General features: G+C 35.7%; 6 protein-coding genes across 6 annotated transcripts; 3 read left to right on the forward strand and 3 right to left on the reverse strand.

Moving 5' to 3' along the window:
• Positions 1-367: 367 nt before the first annotated feature.
• Positions 368-1,531, forward strand: LOC106617290 (chymotrypsin-2). Its single transcript, XM_014234378.3, has one exon. It carries the CDS (start codon positions 380-382, stop codon positions 1,172-1,174), a length of 795 nt encoding a protein of 264 aa, XP_014089853.2. The 5' UTR covers positions 368-379; the 3' UTR covers positions 1,175-1,531.
• Positions 1,532-2,324: 793 nt separating this feature from the next.
• On the reverse strand, positions 2,325-3,396 carry LOC106617292 (chymotrypsin-1). The gene has a single exon (XM_014234381.3). The coding sequence runs from the start codon at positions 3,368-3,370 to the stop codon at positions 2,390-2,392; it is 981 nt and encodes a 326-aa protein (XP_014089856.3). The 5' UTR covers positions 3,371-3,396; the 3' UTR covers positions 2,325-2,389.
• A 5,587-nt stretch (positions 3,397-8,983) lies between these two features.
• Positions 8,984-9,982, forward strand: LOC106617293 (chymotrypsin-2). Its single transcript, XM_014234382.3, has one exon. It carries the CDS (start codon positions 9,022-9,024, stop codon positions 9,871-9,873), a length of 852 nt encoding a protein of 283 aa, XP_014089857.2. The 5' UTR covers positions 8,984-9,021; the 3' UTR covers positions 9,874-9,982.
• A 1,803-nt stretch (positions 9,983-11,785) lies between these two features.
• LOC106617295 (chymotrypsin-2) lies at positions 11,786-12,829 on the forward strand. Its single transcript, XM_070105550.1, has one exon. It carries the CDS (start codon positions 11,860-11,862, stop codon positions 12,652-12,654), a length of 795 nt encoding a protein of 264 aa, XP_069961651.1. The 5' UTR covers positions 11,786-11,859; the 3' UTR covers positions 12,655-12,829.
• A 4,868-nt stretch (positions 12,830-17,697) lies between these two features.
• LOC106617278 (chymotrypsin-1) lies at positions 17,698-18,537 on the reverse strand. The gene has a single exon (XM_014234366.3). It carries the CDS (start codon positions 18,535-18,537, stop codon positions 17,719-17,721), a length of 819 nt encoding a protein of 272 aa, XP_014089841.1. The 3' UTR covers positions 17,698-17,718.
• Positions 18,538-22,536: 3,999 nt separating this feature from the next.
• TwdlW (TweedleW) lies at positions 22,537-25,132 on the reverse strand. The gene is made up of 2 exons (XM_014234388.3): positions 25,005-25,132; positions 22,537-23,765 (listed from the first exon to the last, which is right to left on the reverse strand). Exons 1-2 carry the CDS (start codon positions 25,017-25,019, stop codon positions 22,707-22,709), a joined length of 1,074 nt encoding a protein of 357 aa, XP_014089863.2. The 5' UTR covers positions 25,020-25,132; the 3' UTR covers positions 22,537-22,706.
• Positions 25,133-26,737: the final 1,605 nt, after the last annotated feature.

Consider the following 26,737-nt stretch of genomic DNA (forward strand, 5'->3'; position numbering starts at 1 on the left):
TATTTCGGTGAATTCTTTGTTAACTGAAAGGAAGCTCAGGTCTGAAAAATATAAGTTCCAAACCAATTCACGCTTTTCTCCCTGTAATCTAAGTAGATATATTTTTCTTTATAGGAAATATGGATATCAAAATTTCAGCTGACTCAGTGCCTACGCAATTTTTGTATGCTTTTGTTTTGCCTTCTGCAGAGATAAATGCACATTAAAGTCCACAAATTTTATTATCCAAATAATGAGTTGAACGATAAAATTTTGTTTGTGATATCTAAAGATAAGTTTTTATTTTACGTATTATCACCCTTATCGAAAGTTTCCTAATGAGCAGTTAAATGATTCCAATGTCGCTAAATTTTCATTATATACGTTATAGCTATACACCATGAAGGTGTTTCTTTTACTCGCCGTACTTTTGTTAGCCCACACCGAAGCCAAACTTGTCAAGTATCCAAAGAATTACGTAGAAAATGCGATTGAAGGCCGAATAGTTGGAGGAACTAAAGCCACTTTGGGTCAGGCGCCCTATCAAGTATCCTTACAAACATCGGATGGTTCTCATTTCTGTGGCGGAGCCATAATCGACAAAAATTGGATCGCAACTGCCGGACATTGTCTTGAGAGTAGATATGCCAGTAATATAATCATCGTCGCAGGCACCATCGAATGGCAGAATCCGAATGCTACTTATTATGCCAGCTCCATACATATACACTGTCGCTACAACAAGCCGAGAAGTCACAATGATATCGCATTGATACGTTTGAACTCGTCTATTGTGTTCAACGATAGAACCCAACCCATAGCATTGCCGACGGAGCAGATGAAGGAAGGCGATGAGGTCATAATGACAGGTTGGGGTTCAACTGAATTGTACGGTGATACACCCGATAATCTGCAGATTGTGTCCTTAAAATATTTACCACATAAAAATTGTAAAGTAATGCACAGTAATGATCCAGATTTGGATGTGGGACACATGTGTACATATACGAAGTATGGCGAAGGTGCGTGCCATGGCGATTCGGGTGGCCCTTTGGCGAACGATGGAAAATTGGTCGGTTTAGTTAACTGGGGTATGCCCTGCGCTGTTGGCTATCCAGATGCGAACGCAAGTACCTATTTTTATATGGATTGGATCCGTCGCATAATGAAGGGCACTGCGAAATGTTTTAGTTAAATTAAATATTTCAAAAAGAGTATTTAAGATATGTTTAAAAATCAATTTACAAAAAAATTTAAAATAATTAAAAAATTAAAAGTTTTTGTTGGAAGAAGCTTTAAGCTTATTTATAAGTGAGCATCTAACTTATCTCACAACCTTTAGAATATATGCAGGCAAATAGTATCCATCCACATTGTTCTAATTTGGAGGGATAATGTCAATTTATTCTCTAAATATTTATATTAGTCAAGTTCTTTTTGATAACTGCTGTGCGTGTCTTGAGGTTGACGGACAAATATTTTCCATCTTTAAATATACAGTTTCCCCTAGGATCTGCATTTGCGAATAAATGATATAAGCTTTGAAGTTGAACTGTCTGCGGCTGATATTGATTTACAACATTACTCTTTGTCCTAAAAAGCTCTTTGTCAGGTTTTCTGCTTTAAGATGCTTACCCCTACTAGATACTACTAGATACTAACTTTCTAACACACTTAGGTCTCCGTTTTCGAAATTCTATGGGTCAATGAACATCTAAGAAATTCTTTAAAATCAAATCCGTAACAAAATAAAAAATTTGCACAAGCGGATATACAATTTTTTATGGGTTATGCGGTCTTCGATGCGCGGACGTCGTTGATTCCAGGTGTGAGACTTTTTGATTTTAACAACAATACGTCTGCGTTTGTAAATCACTTTATACATCCTTTATATGAGCACTGCGCCTAAAATACACCAATGACTTGACACCAAATAACACTGAGTCGATTTATTTCTCATTTCGCTTGGTTTCCTAATTTAAATCTATCGATTATAATATTCCTCGTTTCAAATACCAAATAGTTCAAATATTTCCTTGGAATATATCAAGAGTTTGCTTTCTGTGAAAGTTACTGATATCTGCTTGATACTGTAACACTTTCAGGTGTTTCGACTAAAAATTATATATGTAAACCTTATATTTTAAAGCGAATGTTTCAGTCCGTAGATAATGACAATGCTTTAGTAGACTTGTCAAGAGACGGTTTTTGAAATATGTGACTCTAACGAAGTAGTGATTTAATAAATTTTGGTATCCATTTTTCAAGTTTATTTAATGTAGATTCTGAGATTTTTCAAATTGTTGGTGATCCCATAATTAAGAAAAAAGATTAAAACAACAATGTTCAAAACCTTTACTATAACTTACTATACTTTGTGAGTATATTTTATTCAAACCTTTTAACGTATTTATTTTTTACTCCCAAATGAAGGATAATTGCTTGCTTCACAGTGGCATGTCTTGCATGTGCCCGACATGACACGACGTATCCAATCACGATGGAAGTAAACACTTGCATATGCATCTGGATAACCCACAGCACAAGGCTGACCCCAGTTAACGATGCCGACTAGTTCACCGCCGCTAATCAAAGGACCACCAGAGTCGCCTTGACAGGCACCCTCACCTTCTTTGGTGTATGTACAAATGTGACCCACATCCAGTATCTCCTCATCCTTATACACTTCGGCACAGCGCTTGTGACTCATGTGACGTAATGTAATTTTCTGCAATATTTTCGTTGACGGACCACCGTAGCCCATATCGCCCCAACCGGTGAGTATAGCCTCAGCATTATCCTCTAACGCTTTCGACGCCAATGGCACCGCTTGTGTATATTGATCGAATACAATGGAGTCATTCAAATGTATGAGTCCAATATCATTGGCATAATCCGGTTTATCGTAATTACAATGCGTATAAAACTCGTCCGAGTGATAGATAGCGTGCGGTTGATCCCACTCCACAGTACCCGTTATGATGCGCAGATAAGGCGGATTGTAGCCATCAATGCAATGTGCCGCTGTTAGTATCCACCGTTTGTCGATGATGGTGCCACCACACCAATGACCGTTATATTGGCCTTGTATGGATACTTGATATGAAGCGAACCCTGGGTCGGCATTTGTGCCGCCAACGATACGCCCTTCCTGCTGAACACTGCCACTTTCACTCTGGCGTGCTAAGAGACGCTGACTGGGCTTGATCAAGCGCTTAGCCGTCGTTGTAGTGATAATAAAGAGGAGTAATATCGAAATTATTGGCCGGAAATGCATTTTGGCGTTATTTTTGACTTTCACCCACTGAATCTGATATGCGTTTAAATAGCTAGAGCTGTGCGAAATGACTGAGTGGCAAAAACTGCTGGTGCTTACACCGATTTGTCCCATTTGGTCCGCTCATTTATGACCGTCGAACTAAGTATATCCAAATTTAGATAAAATTTAACCACTTTAAACCAAATCACACGATTACATACATATATACATCCATTGGTAGTGAATTTATCTATCAAAGAACTAATAAAAAATAATTTTACAACTCTCGATAAATGTATGTTTAAAAGCAATTCCTAACAGTAAAATTTACGAGGTTCGTTCTGAAGAGGTTTTTCTTTTCTTTATACAAAAATCAATGTCTATGTTAGGGACTTGAGTGGACTTGTAGCCGATATTTTTGGTGGCGACCAAAAAGTAGCGAAGAATAAACAGGACTATCGTCATAATTCATAAATATTCTTTATCATAGATTTCTGCTTTCTTCATATTGGTGCTATCCTGTTTAACATCTACATCCCGAAATTCCGCAAACGACCACCAGGTAGAGTTTTTCAATTTCGAAAATAGAAAAAATCACAGGGAACCAAATTTGACGAATACGATAGTTTAGCGATGACTCTCGTTACGTTACAATCACTCTAGAATGGAAAGGCGCATTGTCGTGGTGAAAAATCCATGCAATCCAGTCCACTTTACGACGAATTGCTTTTCGTAGACGCCTTAAAACGGGCAAATAGTATTCCTTATTGATCGGTTGGCTTTGGAACGAATTCATGTTGAGCCAGATCGCGGTAATCAAAGAACGGGGTAAGCATCAACTTGTGCTTTTTACAGACTTTTACGGGGGTTTTTCGGTTTAGACTCGATTTGGAGCGCCATTTGTTAGATTGTGGGATAGATTCAACGTCATAATCAAAAACCCACGTTTAGTCACTAGTAATGATGACTGAATGCTTTATGCGTGATGAGGTTGAGGAGTCTGCTCGTTGGATAGTATAAATATATAAGTATCTAATATATACATAAGTATTTACCGCTTCCAAATTTAATTTTTACTCACCAGAAGAGTGTCCTAACTCAAAAAGTATAAAAATGTAAAAATTAACGCAGTTAAAAGCTTCTATTTCGGGCAACTTCTTCAGAATAAAATGTAAATTAACTGATTTGGCAACAAGAAATCAAAGAATACTGTTTTGTTATGCTATTTAAGCTAAAACCTACATGTAGTGTTATTGCTAAATGCTTACGTAAAAATTTATCGAGTTATGTCACTTCTTTAGTAAAGAAGAACTATGGGCAAGAGTTGTGCCCTCGACATTTTTTTTTCATAACTCAAGTTCAAAATATTAAATAAAGGCGACAACCTCCCCACTACACCTTTCAGAGGCAGCATTGAACGTTTTTCTGTAATATATAAGTGTCCCTAGTTAAAGCCCATTATATCGCCTGATGACCACATATCAAATGTCTACCCCACGTTCAAACGTCTGGCTGATCCAACTCTAGTCACAGAAAGCATGCAGTTGGTTGGATTGCCCTTGACAGGGATTTTAGTGTCAGATGATACTATGGTATACATATGTATATCATAAAGTTAAATAAGAGAATGAGAATAACATGTTCAATATCCGATATCAGTCGTTCCGACAAAAGCATTTTCTTTGTGAGAAAATAATCGTTGCAAAGTTTCAGATTGATATCTCAAAAACTGACGGACGGACAGACGGGCAGACAAACGTACATGGCTAGATCGGCTCAGCTCGTTACGCTGATTATTTATACATACATATGTATACTTAGAAGAGTCTCTAACGTTTCCTTCTGGTTGTTATAAACATCGTAGCAAAATTAATATAATTTTGAACACATCAACAACTATAAAATGTATTTATTGAAATTGAAACATCATTTCTAAAAATTAAAATATCACAGTCACATCTCGTCACAACAATCGCACAGGTTGCGCCCCAATTATTCACTACCGAACCACCTGAGGCGCAATTGCAAGCGCCCTCTCCCTGACGGCTGATAATGTAAATGTGTCCATAAGCAACACCCTCATGATTCTGACAACGCTCTGAGCATTCCGCTCGAGAGATAACGGTTAAGTTTTGTGTTTACAGCAACTCCATATTTGGCGTATTCAACAAGGGACTACATTAGCCAGTCATTGTAAACAAATCGCCAGCATTAAATGATTGCGTATGTAACTCAATCGGTTGTGTGACGTTATTAAATTCTATGCTGCCGTTAAGACGCACCATATCAATATCAATCAATATTCGTGCCAACAACAATAAGTAATGATTGTAGTGGAAAATCTTCCACGCAATGGCCAGCTGTAAGTATTCAATGTTCTGATTAGACCTCACCCCCATAAACATGTTAATCTCAGGGGCGGTTACAATGCGACCTTCAATTAAACTTGTGAGTTTACTAATTTCGTTTTATAAATTTATTGTAAATGTTCGTAGTGTGACCAGGTTCGCCGGGGCGCATTATTTTCAAAATAAAAAATTTATCGTTTACGAGTTGATACACATGCACCTACATATATTTATGGTCAAATGTTTATTTATTGGGTACCTACCAGTTATATCAGAATGACCAACAATAAACTGGCCTAGGCGGTCTCACTTTAAAGTAACTAGTTTTATTGCACCCATAATTTGCAGCAAATAAAGTAAGGATAATAAGTCTATCGTATAAGTGGGTATATACCACTTTTTTTGTTTGTTTTTTTTTTGGCAATTTCGCGTCTCATAAAATGTCCAAAAGTGTCCGAGATATGGTTTGGCTCTGCAGAAGTGAGACGGTTATAGTAACATTTGGTATCGCTGATAAGCCGAAGGTTATAAGCCAACCTTTTATCAATTCAATTTGTACGGCAGCTATATGCTATAGTGATCTGATCTGAACAATTTTTGCGGAGAATACATTGTTGCCTTAAACAATAACTCGTGCCTAATGTCGTGAAGATATCACGTCAAATGAAAATGCTTTCCATACAAGTACTTGATTACGATTGTTCAGTTTATATGGTAGCTATATGCTATAGTGGTCCGATATCGGCCGTTCCGACAAATGAGCAGCTTCTTATCGATAGCTTAAAAACTGAGGGACTAGTTTGTATATATACAGACAGACGGACATGACTGAATCACCTCAGCTCATCATGCTGATCATTTATGTATATATTTTATATGGTCTCCGACGTTTCCTTCTGCGTGTTACAAACTTCGAGTCAAACTTAATATACCCTGTTCAGGGTATAAAAAAATTTAAAAGGGTCTATCGCGTCATTTTATTAGTTAAGTAGTATTAAAATGAACTGAAAAGAATTAAGCACTTGGTCATGGCGGTTTTTAGAAAAGTTGTGAATATTTTATGACATTTTGCTAATGAGTAGATATATTACTAAAACCATAAATATGTATGTAGAACGGCCAATTTAAAGTTTGCTAATATTTTTAACTTCGGCATAAAGCTAATACTTTTCCTAGTCCAACTTATGCTATCAGAACTAGTTGGGCGAATAAAATGATATACATATGCATGTATATACATATACTATGTTTGCTTAATAATGAATATTGATTTATAGTTGCGTTGATCGGGCAGGTTGTACCCAAAACGCAGTCGTTTAAATACGAAAAATGGCCCGACTTGTAGAATTGCCCGAAACTTGACGAGTACCCCAAGAAGTAGCATATTGCTTGATATATTCTTGTTTTGATTTTTGTAACTACTACAAAAGTTATCATGTACCCTTACCAATGTGGTGGGCAAAACAGAAACATAAAATTGTCATTGATCTGTCAGTATGTGTTATCTGATTCAGACTTTACTATTGAAGAAATATATCATAAATTTTTAGTCAGCGGATATTCATACCTACCCTGTGATCAAGATTTTGGCTTAATAGCAAAAGATAAAAAAATCTGGGTCGATGTAATTAAAGACAACTATTTAAAGTAATACGACTGACTGCAAGTGATGTTTTCTTTTCCAAATCTATAATAAAAAAATAGAACCAAGCGAAAATTTTCAGTGAGTAAGACCAAAGTGGAGTGGTTAAAAAGTCAGTGGTTAAAATTCAATAAAGTTCATCCATTTTCCATTTTTTACAAATATTCTAATAATGAAGAAGACTTCTTTGAAATAGTCAGCATGAAAAAAAACAGTTAGAAGCCATTATACAACAGCTAGCAGCATTGAAAAAACCAACCATTCCTGAAAAAAGAAAAGTTACCTTCTTGAACTATTACAGTTCACACCACCAGTTCATCATACTTTATATTAGCCTAAATTGTTATTACTTCTTATCTCCTAATGTAGTAGTCCGGGTTTATAACACTTCTGCGCCAATAGCCTCAATTATAAACCGCTGCCTGTATTTATAGGCAGAATAAGATAAGCTAGATGAATTTAGCGATCACCTAATAGTTGTTTGTATCACCTAAAACTAATCGAGATAGATATAGGGTTATGTCTACCTATATAAATGATCAGTATGCCGAAACCAATTGAAATTCGAGTGACTGTCTTTTCGTCCATCCGTACAAGCGATAACTTGAGTAAAAATTGAGTTATATTGATGAAACTTGGTACATATAATTCTTGGTGCCCAAGAAAAGGTATTGCAGAGGTAAAGGACACTTGTGATTTGAAAATCTTTAAGAAGTGGGTGTGGTCCCGCCCCATTATAGGTTTTATATAATTATCTCCCAAACCACTTAAACTAAAGCAAACTTGCTCAGGAAAATATTTTTAGCACTTCCTCTGAAAGTGTAAAAATGGTTGAAATCGGGTTATAATTCCGCCTCCTCCCCGGTATAATGCTTATGTTGAAAACTACTAAAAGTGCAATAACTCAAGCAATAAAAGCGTCAGATACACTTAACTTTGCACCCGAGATGATACAAAAAAGCTTTATAGGAGCCGGTATCAAAATAGGACAATGGGTGTGGCACTGTCTACATTTAGATGAAAAACCATATCTCGGCAGCTACTCCACCAATTTCACCCAAATTTAGTACATAACATTATTTTGACGTTTAAATTTTTAAATTCCATCTGATTCTTTCAATTTCAAGTATACAAAGCAAGCTCTAAAAAATGTATTAGAATAAAACTCGGAAAAAATCCTTTCCTGATAATACTATGCTCGTATGTCGAATAAAGATAGAATCGGATCAAAACTTCCCTAAGCCCTCACATACCTAATATAAAGATTTTGGAACTTCCAGTTTATCGTTGGCAGTTGCAAGAGTATGAAATGTTAGATTACACCCTAACTTAGCCCTTTTTTACTTGGTATAACAAAAAGTAGTTCAATACCAGCTATTTTGAGCGTTGATTCTTTACAAAATCCAGGCCTTTCAATTGTGGATTAATGCAATTATAGGAGACCACTGTTTTAACATATTCAGGGGAGTTTGGAAAATTATGTTCTTCAGCTTTTTGGTTTGAATCTATTCACTAGTTTTTGGGAAGCGTGTATAAACCCTTAAGTTTTTAATTGATTTGTTTTTTTAATTTTTCATAGACATTGATCTTATCGGGTCATTATCTCTTATCTGAGAAATAATGACCAGATAAAATCGATATTATCGCTGAGCAAAAAAAAACCATTAAAATACCGTTTAAGATAGGAAATACGAGATATATGACTTTGGTATTATCGCCAATATATAATTTTAAGTACTATCTAAACTTATGCCAGATGTTATTTGGATATCCAACAAATAACTTGCAACAAAATGTGGTATTTTGCTAAATTCAACATATTACTTACCAGTTTGGCCGTAGCCTTTACTTGCAGCTCAGCGCTACGCATGCACGGTGAACCTTACGAAGGATTACGCTACCGTAACACACGACCCACCCAGACCAGTCGTAATGCAGGCGCGACTGGACGCATTGTTGGAGGACAAGAAGCTATAGAAGCGTCAGCTCCCTGGCAGGTTACAATACAAAACATCTACGGCAATCACTTTTGCGGTGGCGCGATCATACACGATCGATTTGTGGTGACTGCGGCAAGTTGTGTCAGTGGACTACAAAAGAGTTGGATCCAAGTGGTGACCAGCACCAATGATTGGATGGGCTTGGCATGGAAATACGATGTATCGGCGATATATGTGCACTGTAATTTCGATAAGCCCTTATATCACAATGATATCGCGCTCTTAGAGCTAGCCACACTTATCGCTTATGATGACCAGACAAAGAACATCACAGTCGCTGATGAGGACGAGTTGGTGGAGGGTGAAACACTTACGATGACCGGTTGGGGTAGCGCGGTGGAAGGAGGAGATTATCCTAATGCATTGCAGCAGTTGAGCGTGCAGTATTTGTCCAATGAGAAGTGTCGCAGTGCTTATGGGTATTCAGAGGATGTGGATATGGGACATTTGTGTACCACTTCGCCAGTCGGCAAAGGCGCATGTCATGGCGATACTGGCGGTCCGTTGGTCAATGAGAAAGGTCAACTCGTCGGTATCGGCAATTGGGGTGTACCATGTGGTCGCGGTTTTCCCGATGTATTTGCTAAAATGTCATATCATGCTGACTGGATACGCTCAACCATAAATGGCTGTCAACAAACTTAAGAAAAAATTATTCATAAATTGTTAAAAGTGATACTCTAAAATCTACAATTGTTTGTGGATTAACTATAAATAAAACCTGAACTACCTGGTTTGTAGTTTTCTTTCAAGGGATCTGTATATAAATATATATGTACACCTATACATATATGATACGTTCAGAATGTGACTCGTATATGTTTATAGGTCTATTCCATAAACTTTGTACTTTTTCTGACTTTATAAATATACAGTCTTCTCCGCTATATTGGAATCTTTCGAAAATATATTGCATAAAAACGTTTATCTCGCCGCAAAGTTTAACTTTAACTATTTAAGGGTAGTTAATAAAAAGGAACAGATGAAAATCAATAGAAAAACGAAAGGATTTAAGTAATATAATCCAACAAAGAATATGTTAATTGATTAAACGATAACTGAGCGATGCAGCTTTCAAAGTACATTTAAATGGGCAATACTGTTGGTATATTATGGAAATTTATCTATAAGTACGTGACCGTTGCCCGTCTGGTGCTAAAAAAAAAAGTTACAGACTAACTGATAAGGTAAGCCAAAACTTTGCAAGAATTTGACGTCTAAATAAAACGTATAGTTAATGTGGAATTTAAAAAAGGAGATAGAACGTGGGTGGATATATGTAAATATTTCAAGATAAAGATCCTTATAAAAGATCTTTTTTCAATCAATAATATTTTCTACTTCATCATTCTTAGGTTGATGTTACCAAGGGTCTTACCTTCCGCAATTTGTGAATTTGACTTTCAACTCTCGTTGCAGAAAGTTTTATAAAAGTCGAAAAAACGAATACCTCACAAACGCAGTATGGAATCAGTTCCGACAAAAAGTGATGCACTGGAGTAAGTATGCAAATGAGACGCTTCCGAACAAAGCTTCAAAAAATTAATCTGCTTTTGAAAGGCGTTGATATAGATATCAGATTAAACTGCACTAGAAATACTATATTCAAGAGGGAAATGTTTTTAAAATAGTAATAGGATTTTGACATATAGCACATCTAATATACACAATCAATGATATTATCTCCATATTTAACGAAGTAAAACTCGGAAGCAGACTATTAATTCATTCGTGTGAGTATTTGGTGTACTCCGGTGTAGTACTTCTTGGCGGTGACTCAGAAATATTTTTAAGCTTTATTTCTCTCTCTCTCTTACTTTCATTCATTCTTTCTTTCAGCTTCTCTTCGTTTTGTTGTTAAGTAATTGGGCAATGCTAAAGGAGAAATTTCTGAGATTCTAAAATTTGACGAAACCGATTTCGCGTAGGTGTGTTGTTTCCATAGCTAACGTCTATACGTCTAAAAGTCCAACAAGATATTCTGCTTTACCTATTCGCTCTGTATTCCAGACGTCCTAAAATTTACTTATCATAACCATATATTTAAATACTTATATTCAACGCGTGCTAATTTGAAATTAAACTAAACGGTACTTGAAATAAATGTTTGAGTGATATAAGGCAATAAATGATTGCGGCTACTTTCCACTCATTCACAAGTTATAAAGTCCAAAGCAAATAGTTACATGTACAACCTAGACCAATTTCATACATACATAATTATTTTCTAAGAAGGTGGTTTTCTAAGTATAAACCCTCTAGTCATTGCATAATTTATGGATGTTATGACTAATCAAAGCTGTATATTATTTATTTTTTCATTCTTAAATAATAACGATCATATCAGCAGTGGTAGCGATTAAAAAAAACGTTGGGACTAATCAACAACAAACGGAGTCTACACTATCAGCACCTGCAGAGACGAAGACCAGACTACTTAGCAACGTTCCGTTTCGTTCGAATGCTTCCGCAAGAAATTATCAGTAACGCGTATATAATGGTACATTCCTTATCAGCCGTAGCGAATTTAGTCCTTATGTTAGCTATAAAAGTGAAAGTATCCCACTGTTTCAAATCAAACTAAATTGAGTTACCGTAAAGTAAACATACGTGAGAGCGCAGTGATACAAAATGTTTAAATTAGCGGTAATACTTTTCAGCGTTTTAACGCTCTGGACAAATTGTGAAGCGCGGGGCATCAATGCGGCACCAAGCAATGTGCCCATTGAAGGTCGCATTGTAGGCGGTGACGAAGTGACGTTAGGTGCAATACCCTATCAAGTGTCCATACAAAACACCTTCGGCGATCATGTGTGCGGTGGTTCCATTGTCGCACCGGAATGGATCTTAACAGCTGGGCATTGCTTGGATTGGCCTAAGAAGTACCTGAAGATTGTCACTGGCACAGTGGAATGGAATAAGCCTGGCGACGAGTACTTTGTGGAAGACGTGAAAATACATTGTCAGTTCAATAAACCAATGTATCACAATGATATTGCCTTGGTGCGTCTGAGCAAACCTATTGTCTTCGACAGCTACACTGCAGCCGTAGAATTGGCTACGAGTAATACCATGAAAAACGGTGATAGTGTTGTGCTTAGCGGTTGGGGCAGCGCTAAAGCTTGGGGTAATGCTGTTAAAAAACTGAATAAAGTGAGTTTGAAGTATCTGGATTATAAAACTTGCTTGAAAACGGTCAAAAATAAAAAATTCATTGGCGAGGGTCATATTTGTACTTCGACTAAGGATGGTAAAGGCTCTTGCAGCTACGATTCTGGCGGCCCATTGGTCGATGCCAATAACGTGCAAATTGGACTTGTCAACGGTGGTCAACCATGCGCTATCGGTTATCCGGATACGTTTGCCAGTGTTTTCTACTATCATGATTGGATTGTCAATACCATCGCGGGTAATAACGCTTGCTAAGAGCTGGTGTGTACTGTGATGTGGTTGGAGTTGCAGAAATATGAAGGAAATGCCATTCGCGAACAAATAATTAAGTTATCTATTAGTCATTAATTTTTTTTAAACACAAAACTTTACTCACAGAGACTATATGCTAAGATATTAAAATGAATTTATTTGATTGAGCATTAAGAAATTTTTGTTTTTCTTTGTGTAAATAAGTTTAAGCCGTTGAAACATTTCTAAAACAGACCACGTTGACTAGAATACTTTGGGGTTTATTTCTATTTTTACCTTGAGTATCTGTCATGGTCATTTCCTAGAACGTTTTGGAAAATAACAACTTCTGAACGACAGCATCTAGTTTGCCCGGAAATTATGTCCTTTCGAGTTGTCTAAGTTCGTTATTTTCAATAAGTTTCAGTTCAGGGTTCTAAATATACCTTATAAGAAAATGTTATAAAGTAAAGTGTAAATCATATTAAAAATATGGGCATATCCTCTTTGGCTATGAAGAATCCAAAGTAATTTAAATTGGATAATACAGCGCTATTATATGGTAGATAAAAAAATATATTTAATTTCAACTGTTCTATTATTTAATTCCTTGCACCACTAGTCCTGTTAGATTTTATCTCTAAATAGACAAAAGGAAGAATTCTTGTTTTGTGTGAGGGTAATGGGAGCTTCGATAAAAACTTTTTGTATCCTAGTGGTTGTACTTGCAATATACTAGGTATAATCCAGGTTGCGTAATCATAAGGAGTTCATAGTAAAGAACAATTTTGAAGGCATTGCAACTTAACACTATCGAACCAGAATCGAAATATTGGACATACATATACCAACTTTTGTAGTAATCAATATGGGAATTACGTCGAAGAATAAAGCCATATTTTCATTCGAAACAAAATTCATTTTAACATTTTTAGCCCATATAGTAGACTCAGCTATTTCTATGAGGGTTGTTCCGATGAAAAAAAAATCAGGTTTACTAAAGACTTTGGGTCAATGGTAGTACAGAAACGAAACCACAGGTTATAGTCTAAAAAATACAGAAACATTTAACTTAAGTACTAATCTAACACTGTTCGTTTGACTTATAGAATGTAAATTTCAATAACTATTCCGATAATCTTTGTAGAAGTGTTCCACCGGATCTGAGCTTTGTCATAAATTGATGAACTAAATTGACCACTAGGGTTATTTATACGGATTGAGTCGCTACGTATATTATATAAGTCAAACGATCGGTCAGTTTCTACCATATATATATGTATAGTTTGCGATTTTAAAAATGGCTCCGATCTCCCTAAAAAGTCAGCATTTCATTTTCTTGAAATGATATAAGTCATTACAAAATATTGTAAATAAAGAATAGGCTTATGAAAAGATCGGATTATCATATCTGTCAAAAATCGTTTTTACTTGTTTCGTGGAAAAAGCCTGCTGAAAGAAATATTTCGGTCAAAATGGTTCGTGGTCACGCGCCACAGATTTTTAGCTAGAAATTAACGACATGGTCTTTAAATGATCTTGCGATTGTCCATATCAAAATGGAATTCTTTGACCTTAGCCACAGCTTTGCTATGATGAGATGTCGTGAGTGTCTATTTTGGAATACCTCGACGGAAAGAAACTTTTAATGCGTCTGCAGAGTACAAGTCATAAATTGTTTGGATTCATAAAATGAAAGGTCCCATTTGAGACCTTTACATCTATTTCTATGATCGGAGTTTTTTGTTTTTTACGGAACTCAACAAAATACTATTAATAATATCAACAAGGAAGCAGCTGAGAATTTTCCTTCATGTGTGTGTGAACTTTGCATGTCTGAATAACAATAATATTGATTAATATCGTCTGTCTATATTTTTAGCAGTTGTGAATGATTATAAATAAATGGTTTTGGGTAAATAAAATAAATTATATTGATTAATAGATGAGCAAGCATTTTTATATTATAGGGTGATCCATTTTGAGGGTGATCTCGCAACTTGCAAGGATCAAAGCCCGGGAAGTATTGATCGGATTCAACCCATTTTAGACACAAAGACATACTATAATCGAGAGTTTCATTTATTTATTTTAATATATGAATTTCAATTATATTATATATCTACATCATGGGAGAAAAATTTTTTATACTGAATTTGGTTCAAACCGGTTAAGTATATCTCAAGATATGGTTTTCACCTAAAAGTCGGCGGTGTCCAGCCCACTGTCTAATTTGGTACGCGGTTCCTATAAAGTCATCTCATACCATATCAGGGATGTATCTGGCATGTTTATTGCTTGATTTATCGTGCTTTTAGTAGTTTTTAGTAGTACCGTTATATGGTGAGTGGGCGGGGTAAAAGAGGTGTTAAAAATTTTTTTTCTCTGTGAATTTTGTTATTATATTGTAGCTTTAGCGGTTTTAAAGATATGCATATTACATGTTAGGGGCCCACTTTTTAAAAAAATTTCATCTGCCGATGCCCCTCCCAAATGTGTTTCTGTATACCAAAAACCAGTCTTGTATCTTATTATGGAGCTTAGTTATGAAACATGTGTACCAAGCTTCATAAAGATATATCAATTTTTACTCAAGTTACAGCTTGCACAGACGATCATTTATATATATATAACCCTATATCTAAGATGATTAGTTTTAGGTGCTACAAACCACCGTTAGGTGAACAAAACTATTATACTGTGTAGCAACATATTGCGAGAGTATAAAAAACGGAAAACTTATTATCATTCGAAAGATTTAGAACCATAGACTTGAAACTTTACAAAACCCTACTGGAAAAAGTCGATCGGTGTGATATCACACGATCTTGGTAGCCAATCGACCGGCCCAAAACGTGAAATTATCTGCTCACCGAAGTGTTCTCTCAATAAATCCATTGATCGGTTATCATGGCGCGATAACGGTCGCCATTGATGGTTACGTTCTCCCCGCATCACTTTTGAATAAATTTAGGGCGTTGATTCCAGTGGCCTACAAACTAAACCAAACCGTTGCTTTTTCTGGATGAAATGGCAGCTCTTGAATCTCTTCAGCTTGTTCTTGGTCCCAAATTTTGCTTGTTTATATACCCATTGAGACAGAAATGGGCCTCATCGCTGAACAAAATTTGGCTCGAAAACGTCGGATCTTCTTGGAACTTTTCAAGATCCCATAGAGAGAATCGATATCGCTGAGAAGGTCGAGCGGCTTCAGTTCTTGTACAAGATGTATTTGGTACGCTTTCAATTTAAGATATATTCGTAAAGTTTCTGCGAACGGCGCCGAATCGACTCTCCACGGTCTTCTTGTACACTCTCAGCTACGGCCGCAATATTGTCTTCACTGCGTGCTGGACGTAGTCTATTCGGTCGAATATTATCCAATAGAGAAAGCTGGGTCTCAGGATGGGTGATGGTGTTGCGAATAGTACGCCCAGTAGCCCGATTATGTTGACCATACGTTGAGCAAAGCACGCGAAACACATACTTTACAGAACGTGAATTTTCGTAATCAAGTTGAACGATGTGTAAACGTTGTTCAGACTTAAAGGCACAAACAGTCACCTATCTTATGAGAGCGCAATGTAAATGAGCACTCACCAAAGCTTCAACCGACCACTTCAACTACAACGTTCCACTTCAACTCAGTACGGTAGGATATTCGCGAAAATTGGATTTTTCCCGTAGAAACGAGTGTGCTGAGAATGATAGAGCAATCCCTTACAACGCAGAGTTGCCAATCTCGATATTTTGTAGTAATTCTAGTATTCATTTATATGTGGAGCTGATTAAAATGAAGTGCTGAAACTAGAAGCAAATCGGCGGAGCTTTGAAATAGTTGAACTGTTAATTTTTACTGCGCCAAAAACAAAATTATAGAAAAATATTGGTAAGATTTGATAAGATAAACTAAAATTGGTTGGCTAGCGTTTTATATAAACTAGCGTAGATTCTGAAATTATGAACTATGTTTGATAAAAGTGACGTCATATTTATTTCTGGAGATAACAAATAAGAACACAAACCATGAACATGAAATACAACTGAAATATTGGACGAGCAGGGTAACAACTCGGTATTAAAAAAAACAAATCTCTACTCCAACGAATGAAGAAGTTAGAATGATGTAGGAAAAACAAATTTTCTTTCCCTCGGTATCATGGAAGCATGAAAGTCAATAAATTACAGCTTAAGATACTTTTGAGAACATCTAAGAAGGGTTTGCTTTATTGGCCAATTAAGTTTCCAAATATATGTCAAAAAAGTATACCAATAATATAATAACATTCTTTGAAAGAAGGCTTGTTATAAGCAGATTAACGTTGTTTGCATCAAAGCATATATGCCCATTACTGTTTTCAACGCCACTCAGTTGAATTGAAGTTGAAGCAGTCCAACTTCAGATTAACCCAATTCTTTTTTGGTATTACGAACTTCAACTATTTTCAGTCGTTGTTGATGTTTGTTGCAGATTTGTAAGTCATTTTCGTTTAAAAAAGGAATTATTTTGTTTTTTAAATAAATGGTATTGTGCAACCGAAATTAAGATTTTTGCTTGTTTTGATATATTTCACGCAAAAAGGCCAAAAAGATTGAATGTTTTTTTGAAGAGTTTAAATTTTTCTCGGATAAAAACCTGATTCCTATGAATATTTCTTGCATAAAAAATCGTAACATCGCTCATAAAATAAAATTTAAATAATTCTTATGGTACACTATTTCCTGCAAGGTATTTGGTTAAAGCAATTTTAAATCAAATTTATTTTGCATACTTTTCGGAGCTCACTTTTTCAAAGCAATCCTTTGTTAGAGAATGTTAATGAATAATATATTTTAATATTTTGAATAATAAATTTATTAACATTCTCTGCTATATCTTTGAAAATGCGACAATAATCATGCGTACATATATAACATTAGAAAATTTGTCTAAATTACTCCATACCGTTTACAAAGAAACAAAAAGTTGGTTTCTGAGACGAAAGTTTTATTTCGATTTGTAAATATATATATATTCTTTTCTGAATTTTTCATTTCAACTATGAGGCTTTAATTCTTCTTCACCTTTTATGCTTAATTTTCTAAAGCCTATTCCTCAGTGGTAGCGGTCAAATGAGTGCGTATAAAATCGTGATAGTAAGCCACACTCGCATGCACATCTGGATAACCCTTCGCGCAGGGCAATCCCCAATTCACCAAAGCAACCAGTGTGCCATTGTGCACCAGAGGACCACCTGAATCACCATGACAAGCACCCTTACCGTTGTCATTGAAGGTGCACAAGTGACCCACATCGACGTAGCTCGATAAATTATTAGTGTGTGCAGCTCGGCAATCTTCATACGGAACAACGCGAACAGTTAGTGTCTGCAAGACATCCGGTGTAGAGCCACCCAATGCCATGGAGCCCCAACCGGTAAGCACCAATTCATTATCCTTCTTCAGTGGCTCGTAAGCATACTTCACCGCCTGCGTGTGCTCATCGTAGACGATCGAATCATTCAAGTGCAGGAGCGCAATATCGTTGGCATACGGCGGATGGTTGTAGTTTGCGTGCATCACAATGCGGTCGGGATAATAGTATTTGCCAGTGTTGTTTTTCAGATTTTGAGCGCCAGTAAGGATCTGTATTTTAGCAGCTGTTGCACCCGATACACAATGTGAGGCGGTGATGATCCAGCGCTGATCGATGATCGCACCGCCACAGAAGTGACGTCCGCGTAGATTCTGCATGGAGATTTGGTAAGGTGCTAGCCCTTCGGGTGCTGCTACGCCACCAACAATGCGTGAATTTGACTGTGGCGGATACATAATTTCATTTTCGTCCTTTGTTAGAACGCGGCCACTGACGACAGCGAGTAGAACCAATTGGAGTGCCAGTAAACCGACTGTCTTGCACTGGTACATTTTGTTTGTGTTGCGGTAACTGGAATGCTTGATTTGGAAAATAGTCTATACTTTTATAGCTCAAAAGTAGAACTTTGGGTATTGAGGTTAAGTAATAAAAGTAAGTTAAAGGCTCTTGTTGTGTGCTTATCACTACCTCGCCATTGACTTCTGTGCCGGCGAGGTATAAGGGCCCTGCTGTGAGGCAAATACTGTCTGATAAGTTTACAACAATACAAGTATGTTTAATGCGGTATTCACTTAGTTTGAAAGAGGTTATGGACTTAGCTCTGAATTTATTGTTGAAAAGTAGTTTAATTTTAAAATGAGCACCTGCTTTTTTTTCGTAGTCATGTAGGAAAAGATGAAAGACCTTTCCGTTTTTGTTTGTTAATTAATAATTTTTTTTCTTTAAACTGCCCTCTTTTTTTTGCTAGGTCTTGATGGAAAAATGGAACCACATGCCATTATGAAATTTCTTGAAAGATATGAAAACTAGATATTTAAAATTTGCAACTATGCTTTAGGCTTAAATAGGAAGCTTTGAAGAACTTAAGTCGGCTGCGTATGCTCCAAATTTTAAATTAACTGACACTTTAACTACGTTAACGATCACAAAATAATTTACTAAAAGTTTCAAAATATAATAATAATGTAATTAGGACCAAAGAACATTATCCATTGAAATTATACTTTCTTTGGTAGTAAAATAAATGAAATGAATGGAAAAAACACAGGAAAATAATCGATTTCTTTCAATTTTAACTCAATATGAATACACATAGACTAACATCGAATTATCATCAAAAAGTATTAGAACAAGAAAAAACGTTACGTTCGGTTGCACCGGAGCTACAATACCTTTCAAAAATACAAAAGATCAGTTCCATGCTAAATTTTTTAGAGATACGAGGCTATTAAATAACGAGACTCAATATACTCCCCACCCTCGCCACACACCACTCCATCCTTTTTTCCACTGCTCAAAGCACTGTTCGAAGTCGCCTAGCGGCCAAATAACGCTTAACAGAAAGTGTGTTGTGCGCAGGTGTTGCCAGAACTGTGAATTAGTATTGTTAGTTCACCGTCTGCCCCTCTGGAACCCATTCATACCGGCTGATTCGGTAGATTTTCGGCGTAGGAACAAAAACCGCTACAAAAAAACTACTTCACCGCCAGACATGTGTTCTCGTATTGGAATAGTAGACCCTTCCAGCTGTACAACGGTGCATAAGGTTTCCGCCTACGCTCTCCTGGAGGCCGTCTGCGCGCGCAGTCTCGTTATTTAATAGACACAACTCGTATATCGCTAAATGAAAAAGTTTTCCATGCAAGCACTCGATTCCGATCGTTGAGTTTGTATGGCAACTATATGCTAACGTGAAGAACTAGTTTTCATGTATACATGCAGACGGACATGGCTAAATGGACTGAGCGGATCACAATTAATATACTCTGTTCGGGATATAAATATTAAATACAAATTTTTAGGTGATATATATATAGCTACAAAGACAATTATTAGATATTTTTTCCAGATGCAGGTGTTTTACTTAAAACTTATTAGACCTTTTATTATACAGCTCATGATTCTTGGTGGTGCTGTTATTTTATTGTCTCTTACTATAATTTACATTAATTTGAAAAAAACTCATTTTAAAAGTAATATCATCACGCCCGCTTCATACGATCAAGTATAGTATTAAAACTACTGAATTAATGTAAATAATTACTACATTGGCTTCAAAATATTGTCTTCCATTTGATATGAACAAGTAAAAAACATTTTGAAGCCAACGACAGCCAAGCGTTTCGGGCGGCTTGCTTTGCTGCTGAGACTTTCGCTGGAGATTTTTGATAACATAAATCTTAAAGAATACTAAACAAGACTCACTTTGTTCATAGAGCTTTGAGGATAAGCCATATCATAAGGTAACATTCATTTCATAATTCAAATAAGATTTAAAACTTTTACACACAAAAACACGGATATAAACATTTCACTCTGCCTGCACAGCACACTCACAAGCACTAAACAGATTCTTTAGCAATTTATCTATTTAAACACAAATTAAGAATATTCATTTTAATTTAAAAAATAATTAATATCCGGCACCAAATATTGTATTACTAGAGATTGTTTTTGTAAAAATCACAATTTTCTTTAATTTCACACGAGCGCGACGGAACTTTCTACACGAAAATTGAAATGACCAAGGAAACTGAATGATGCAAAGGGTTGCATTTGCATTGACAGATAGTTAAATGTGGTATTCACTTTCTTTATGTAAAGCAGTTTATATAAAATTGGTGCACAAACATTCAATTGAATTTCAAAATATATAATATGTTTTTAATACAAAACTATTTTTATAGTATAATATAATCATTTTAAAGGAATAAAAATTTAGAGCTTTTCGTAATTTAAAGTAAATATAATACGATATAAAAATTTAAGAGATTACACAAATACCTAAATTGACAAATTTACTTTAACCGCAAGTTAATACATTTACATATATCTTATTAAGAGCAAATTTAGCTCGATCCTCGCAAAAAACTTTTTTTCAGTACCTTAACTTCAAATCACGATTTCAAAATCATGTTATATAAGAGATGATAACAGCAATGACATAAATTCTTTCCATACAGTTTTTTATGAATTTTATTTTAATAATGATTTTGTTATAAATAATGAATGTACCTTGTAATAACAGTTTAAAATTGCTTTAATTACGATACATGGCGCAATATTTCGGACAAGGTACAATTATTACGTATTATAATGATGCCAGGTCGGTTCGAAAACTGAGTCCATAACGGAATTTTCGTTGATAAATTAATTTTAGCTAAATGCGTAGATTTAGGATAAAAATTTTAAGTATTCTTTTATTTATATAAACTAATATATATATGAAAAATATATTAAATGTATATTATTTTAGCCCATAGCCAAAAAAAAAATTAAGAAATCTATTACAAAAGTTATTCCCAGCAAATGTTTTCTTTGTTCATAGCAATATTTGCAAATACTTCTATAAATATGTTGAAAATTTACTCATACAACATAATCGGAAAATAAACAATTTTTGCAAAATGTTTTCAGTTTACCAGCCTAGGCGCAGAGGGGAATAAGTATGAGAATAAATCAGACATTATTACGGAAAAATATAATTGGATTGGATGATCTGATTACAGCACAATTTTAAGTCTTTTTGTTTTAATATTTTAAAATAACTACAAAAAAAGTTGTATCTAAAACTGAATTTCATGCTGGAATAATCTATTACAATTTTAGTAGACGCTTATAATAACATTTATGGACGCGTTGGCTGCGCTGTTTCGCTAGTTGTTTTGCCCAGTTTCCGCCGCCATTTCAAATGTCACATATACGTTTCCGATTCGTCTGAGTAAAATTGGTGGAAATTGTGAATTTTGCATTAAAAATTAAAAATTTAAGTATTTTAAAACAAATAATTAGTTTTTGAGTGATTTAAGTGCAAAATGTACAGACTAATAGTTCAATTGGTGTTTTATAATAAAGAAAAAAAGGCAATTGGCGAAAAGCAATGAATTAAAGCTTCGGTTTAGCAAATAGTAGATGTTGCAGAAGTACTTGTGTGTCAAAGTATATTCTCTATGTTATGTTGGATTGAGGAAATTCAGCTAAAAGGCAGAAGTTTTGTGCAAAATATTAAAGGTAAGTCGTAAAATATCTTTATAATATTCTACATAAATATTTTTAAATGCCAAAAAATGTCTCGGATAAGGCCAGCAATGCCCTGCTGCAGCGCTACGCAGCAGAAGACAAATATTCTAGACTAAGTTTCAAAAGAAACTGCATCTTATGACATCGTTTAGAAATTCGGAAGGGACCTATAATAAGTAGGATCCACCATTTGTGGAGTAACCTCTAGCAAAGGTGGAGTTGTACATTATTCTAGTATACCCTTAAATGATGTCAAAACATAAACACCGTCGAACATTGATGAAAAGCTACTAAGAATATTACAGAGAAAATTTCCATCCAAAACCTATGGGAAGGTTATCTTTTATTTGCAAATGGGAACTTAATTTTCTACAAACTTAAAACTAGATTAACAAACGAAAGTTATAGAATAATTTTTTGAACTCTCTCACATAAATTCGTAACAACTAATATGAAGCATTCATTAGCAAAATGAAGATCTTTAGTACTGATTCAGGGGTGGCAAGTACTGGCCGCTGGCTGATGGATTAATGGTATTGGGGAATTGATCTTCGTATGAACCATCTTGACCAGCCGGCTGTTGCTCATCTCCGACATCTTCATCCTCTGGTGCATCGAGTGAACCCACAACCGAAGTAACTGGCGCCAAACCTTCATCGGTAATGGTGGAGGTACCGCCCAAACTGTCGTACTGCGATTGGATTTGACGCTGTGCATTGATCGCTTCCTCGGGTGTGCGATATTTAATGAAGAACACTTCGGGTTTGTTAATGTGTTGTGGCGCCTCTTGTATGGCATCCTGCAAGTCAGCGGCGGAAGTCTTCTTTGACAACACATACACAACAGTCTTCTCTTCCTTTAGCGCCTTGGCTAGATTCACAGCAGCAGCTTTACTAGTTTGGGCGGGTGTCTTCACGAACAGCACATTGTAGTGCTTGCGTGGCTGAGCAGCCAATTGATTGAGTTCATCTTGAATCTCCTCTTCATTTTCCTCGGGGGCTGAGTGTATGAAGAAATTCTTAGTCACTATAGCCTTCTTTGGTGTCTTGACGCGTGGTCGTAGGCGTCGCGACTGTTTGATAGCGCTCACAGGTGCTATGGGTACTTGGAAACCTGCTGGTGTGGGGAAGTTGGACGGCATCGGCAGTGCATTTGGTGGCAATGATGAAGGGTTTTGTGACAAACGTCCGATTGGCTGTTGTGGCGGTAGTGACTGTATGTGCGGCAGTGTTTGAAGCTGTTGTTGTGGTGGTAGTGACTGTAATTGTTGTTGCGATGGTAATGGTCGTCCCGGTTGTTGCAGTCCAGGCAGATATTGTTGACTGGGTTCAGTTATTTGCATTGGGTTGTTAATGCTACCTGGCAGATGTTGCGGCAGTTGTTGCTGCTGCTGCTGCTGTTGGGGTAGCGAGTTGAGTATCTGCGAGATCAATGGTTGTTGGGCATCGTTAAACAGTGGCTGCTGTTGAACTTGGTAATTATAGCCATTGCGGAGAGAAATATCAGCGGATGCCATTGCGGCCAGTGTCAGCGAAAGAGTCTGCAAGTTAAAGATTTAAGAAGCAAATATTTAATGAAAAAATAAGGCAAATATAGATTCGGTTGTAACCGCTAGGTTAGCGATAAACGAGAAGCGGGATTTCAGCGAAGATAATGAAATGTCGTATGGTTGATTAGTGAAACTAACATCCTATTTCATAATAAACATGCAATGGGTTACAGGACACAGTGATGTCCCAGGTAACTGAGAAGTAGGTGAACTAGCCAAATTAGGCATCACCTTACAATTAGACTCCGATAGTGAGGGAATATAAATATGCATATTTGATTACTTTTAGATGTTTAATAGGCAAACATGTTATATAGCCCAAAAAAGGAGTGAAATTCAACAGGAATGACATAAGCAGAGAATATTAATGAATAGAGAAGGCGGAAACAGAGAATGTTAATGAATATTTTAAATTAATTTAATTTTAAGTTTTTAGTTTCAGCAATTTTATTTTAGGCCTATGTTTAAATTAAGTACTGGGTTATGGTGAATTTGAAACAAAACATTTAAATGAAATTTGTGTATGATGAGTTGAACAGACATCTCTCAATACAAATATTGACCCAGTAGACGCTATTGTTCATTTACATTCAATTATAATGATAATTTGATGTTGACATCTTTGCAGGGTGCTCGATGAAGCTTTTCTAAAATTAGTTTTTTGTCATATTGTAAAATCGTTTTGATGTACATATATAAGTCAACTAGCGGTGATATCTACGCGTTGGCTTTAATTTGCATACTGAGGGTTAATGAAACCTTTTCTAAGATATATTTTTTCCTTGATTGGCATTCGAACCCACGAATCACAATGTGGCAGTCCCATATAAAAGAAATTACATTCAACTATTGTCTAAATAAAAAAAAATAATCACATCTCTTCAAAATGTTACTGAAATTTGTATTAAACATTATCAATCAGGTCTCACTTGTTATCTGATCGATAATATGATCATTATTTATAGGAAATCTGGTGAATTAAATCAAATTCGCTGAAAAAATTTTTAAATGCTAACAACGGTAAAATATTAAACTTTCTTTTAAAAAATGCAGTTGTTCAATGTTTTTCAAGCTTTCAACTAAAACTTTTTAGCTTTCACAGACGTTTTATGAATTTATTTCATTAATTTTCTTCACTCAGCGTAAACACAATTAATCGAATATAATAAAAACTAAAAACAAATAATCTGAATAACACTCAATCACTTATAATTTTCCGCAACCACGTACCACAAAGATCTTCATATTGTCGCTTAGTTGGATGCTAAAGTTAAGTTGGTTGAACGGTTGACTTTAGGAGTTGCCCACTCGATTTGGACTGTTAACTAACTGCAGACTGTTCTTGCTTTTTATACCAACATAAACCTTAGCATTCACCTAAGACGATGCAAATGCGCTGAACGTATAACAAAATGAGCGTCAAACTAAAGTGACAGTGACTGTGACAGACTGTGTTTCGCTGACTGTTTGGTGGCGAACGCTACGCACCCTACACCTCGTAATCATATGCAACACTCTTTAGGCAATCAATAATAGCGCAACCTATAATCATAACAACAACACAGACAATACACTCATACATTTACACGGTTTAATGATTACAATGACAATAGGTTGCGATAAAAGGTATTACAAATTAGACTGTCGTCGAGAAAATCACAGCTTAAGTAAGCGTTTTAGTCATACACATACATACCTCTATAGAGAAGTATATGGACCAGACAATAGTGGTCCAATTATAAAGCATCGATTTGCTGCAACTATTTTGTGGATAATGCGTACCTTTCGCATTGCTAAAATTAGCAACAATAAGTATAATCGAAATCAATTTCAATATTTTTGCATGCTCATTTTATAAATGTCAACCTTCTGATTTACAGATGCATATGTTACTATCGAAAAAGAAAGAGGGCACTTGGAGAAAGGGAACAGTGCAATGAATTCGCTTGAGTGTTATAACAGTACTGTCAGTACTACATGTATATATCTGAAAAAAGCGATCACTAAGGAGTCTATATTTAAATGGTGTGTTGTTGCGATTATTTTGCAGGACCTACTTGGCAGAAAATATATTTTGAATTTCCAGATGCTGCAGGAAATCTTTCTCTTATTCTTGATTAGCACAGGCATGGTTTAAGCAATTTTGTCCTATCGCTAGTAGTTTCTTTGTTTGTATGTTGTTGCCAATTCGAAACCCCAAGTGAAGCCCTTTTTCGCTCTTTCACCGCTACTAACATCAGGTAATTCTTTGCATAGTTTTTTTTGTACCTGCGAGGGAGTCTCCATACTTACCTTTACTGTCACCTACAAGTTTTTCCAAGTGTTTCCAAAATTGTATCGAAAACTACTTTTGTTTCTGTTACCCAAAAAAGGTGATTAGGAGACATATTTATATAATATTATTTAAATAAATTAATTTAGGAGTTAAGGGTGATCAATAACAACAGTTTTAGACATTTCGAATTTATTTTCAGAAAAAACGTTGGAGTCGTCACAGTTTTGTGAAATTTCCCATATTTGACCATAATTTACGTCACGACAAACTGATCGTATATGTATATATGTAGCGTAGTTTAATTATTAAATAGTTCAAAATAAAGGAAAGGGCAATATCGTAATCAAAAAGATCGTGCGCAAAAAAAACAATGCACAGTTATGGTATTATAATCTAATCATAATGTATGTGTGAGCACGATTTTGACAAATCCACTCTATTCTTTAAGGTCGCTTTAATAACCCATTGAATTGAACTGGATTTTACAATAGCTTTCGACAGAAGTTGCAAAGGTATGCAAAAATATATTTTAAGTAAAATTCAACAACAACAATTCACTCAACATTATCTACTTAGTCAAAAAACCCTATTGTTTACTGGGCGGTTGGTCGTCGCAACAATACAATAAAGCTCTCTCAAACTTTGGTCGGGCGGTTGTTTTTGAATCAATGGTTGTTTTGTAAACTCT

This window comes from Bactrocera oleae, chromosome 2 (assembly GCF_042242935.1).
Source record: "Bactrocera oleae isolate idBacOlea1 chromosome 2, idBacOlea1, whole genome shotgun sequence".
NCBI classification, from domain to species: Eukaryota; Metazoa; Arthropoda; class Insecta; order Diptera; family Tephritidae; genus Bactrocera; species Bactrocera oleae.

Coding starts and splice junctions, on each gene's coding strand:
- LOC106617295 (XM_070105550.1), top strand. CDS start 11,860: ATGTTTAAATTAGCGGTAATACTTTTCAGCGTTTTAACGCTCTGGACA.
- LOC106617290 (XM_014234378.3), top strand. CDS start 380: ATGAAGGTGTTTCTTTTACTCGCCGTACTTTTGTTAGCCCACACCGAA.
- LOC106617293 (XM_014234382.3), top strand. CDS start 9,022: ATGTGGTATTTTGCTAAATTCAACATATTACTTACCAGTTTGGCCGTA.
- LOC106617278 (XM_014234366.3), bottom strand. CDS start 18,537: ATGTACCAGTGCAAGACAGTCGGTTTACTGGCACTCCAATTGGTTCTA.
- LOC106617292 (XM_014234381.3), bottom strand. CDS start 3,370: ATGGGACAAATCGGTGTAAGCACCAGCAGTTTTTGCCACTCAGTCATT.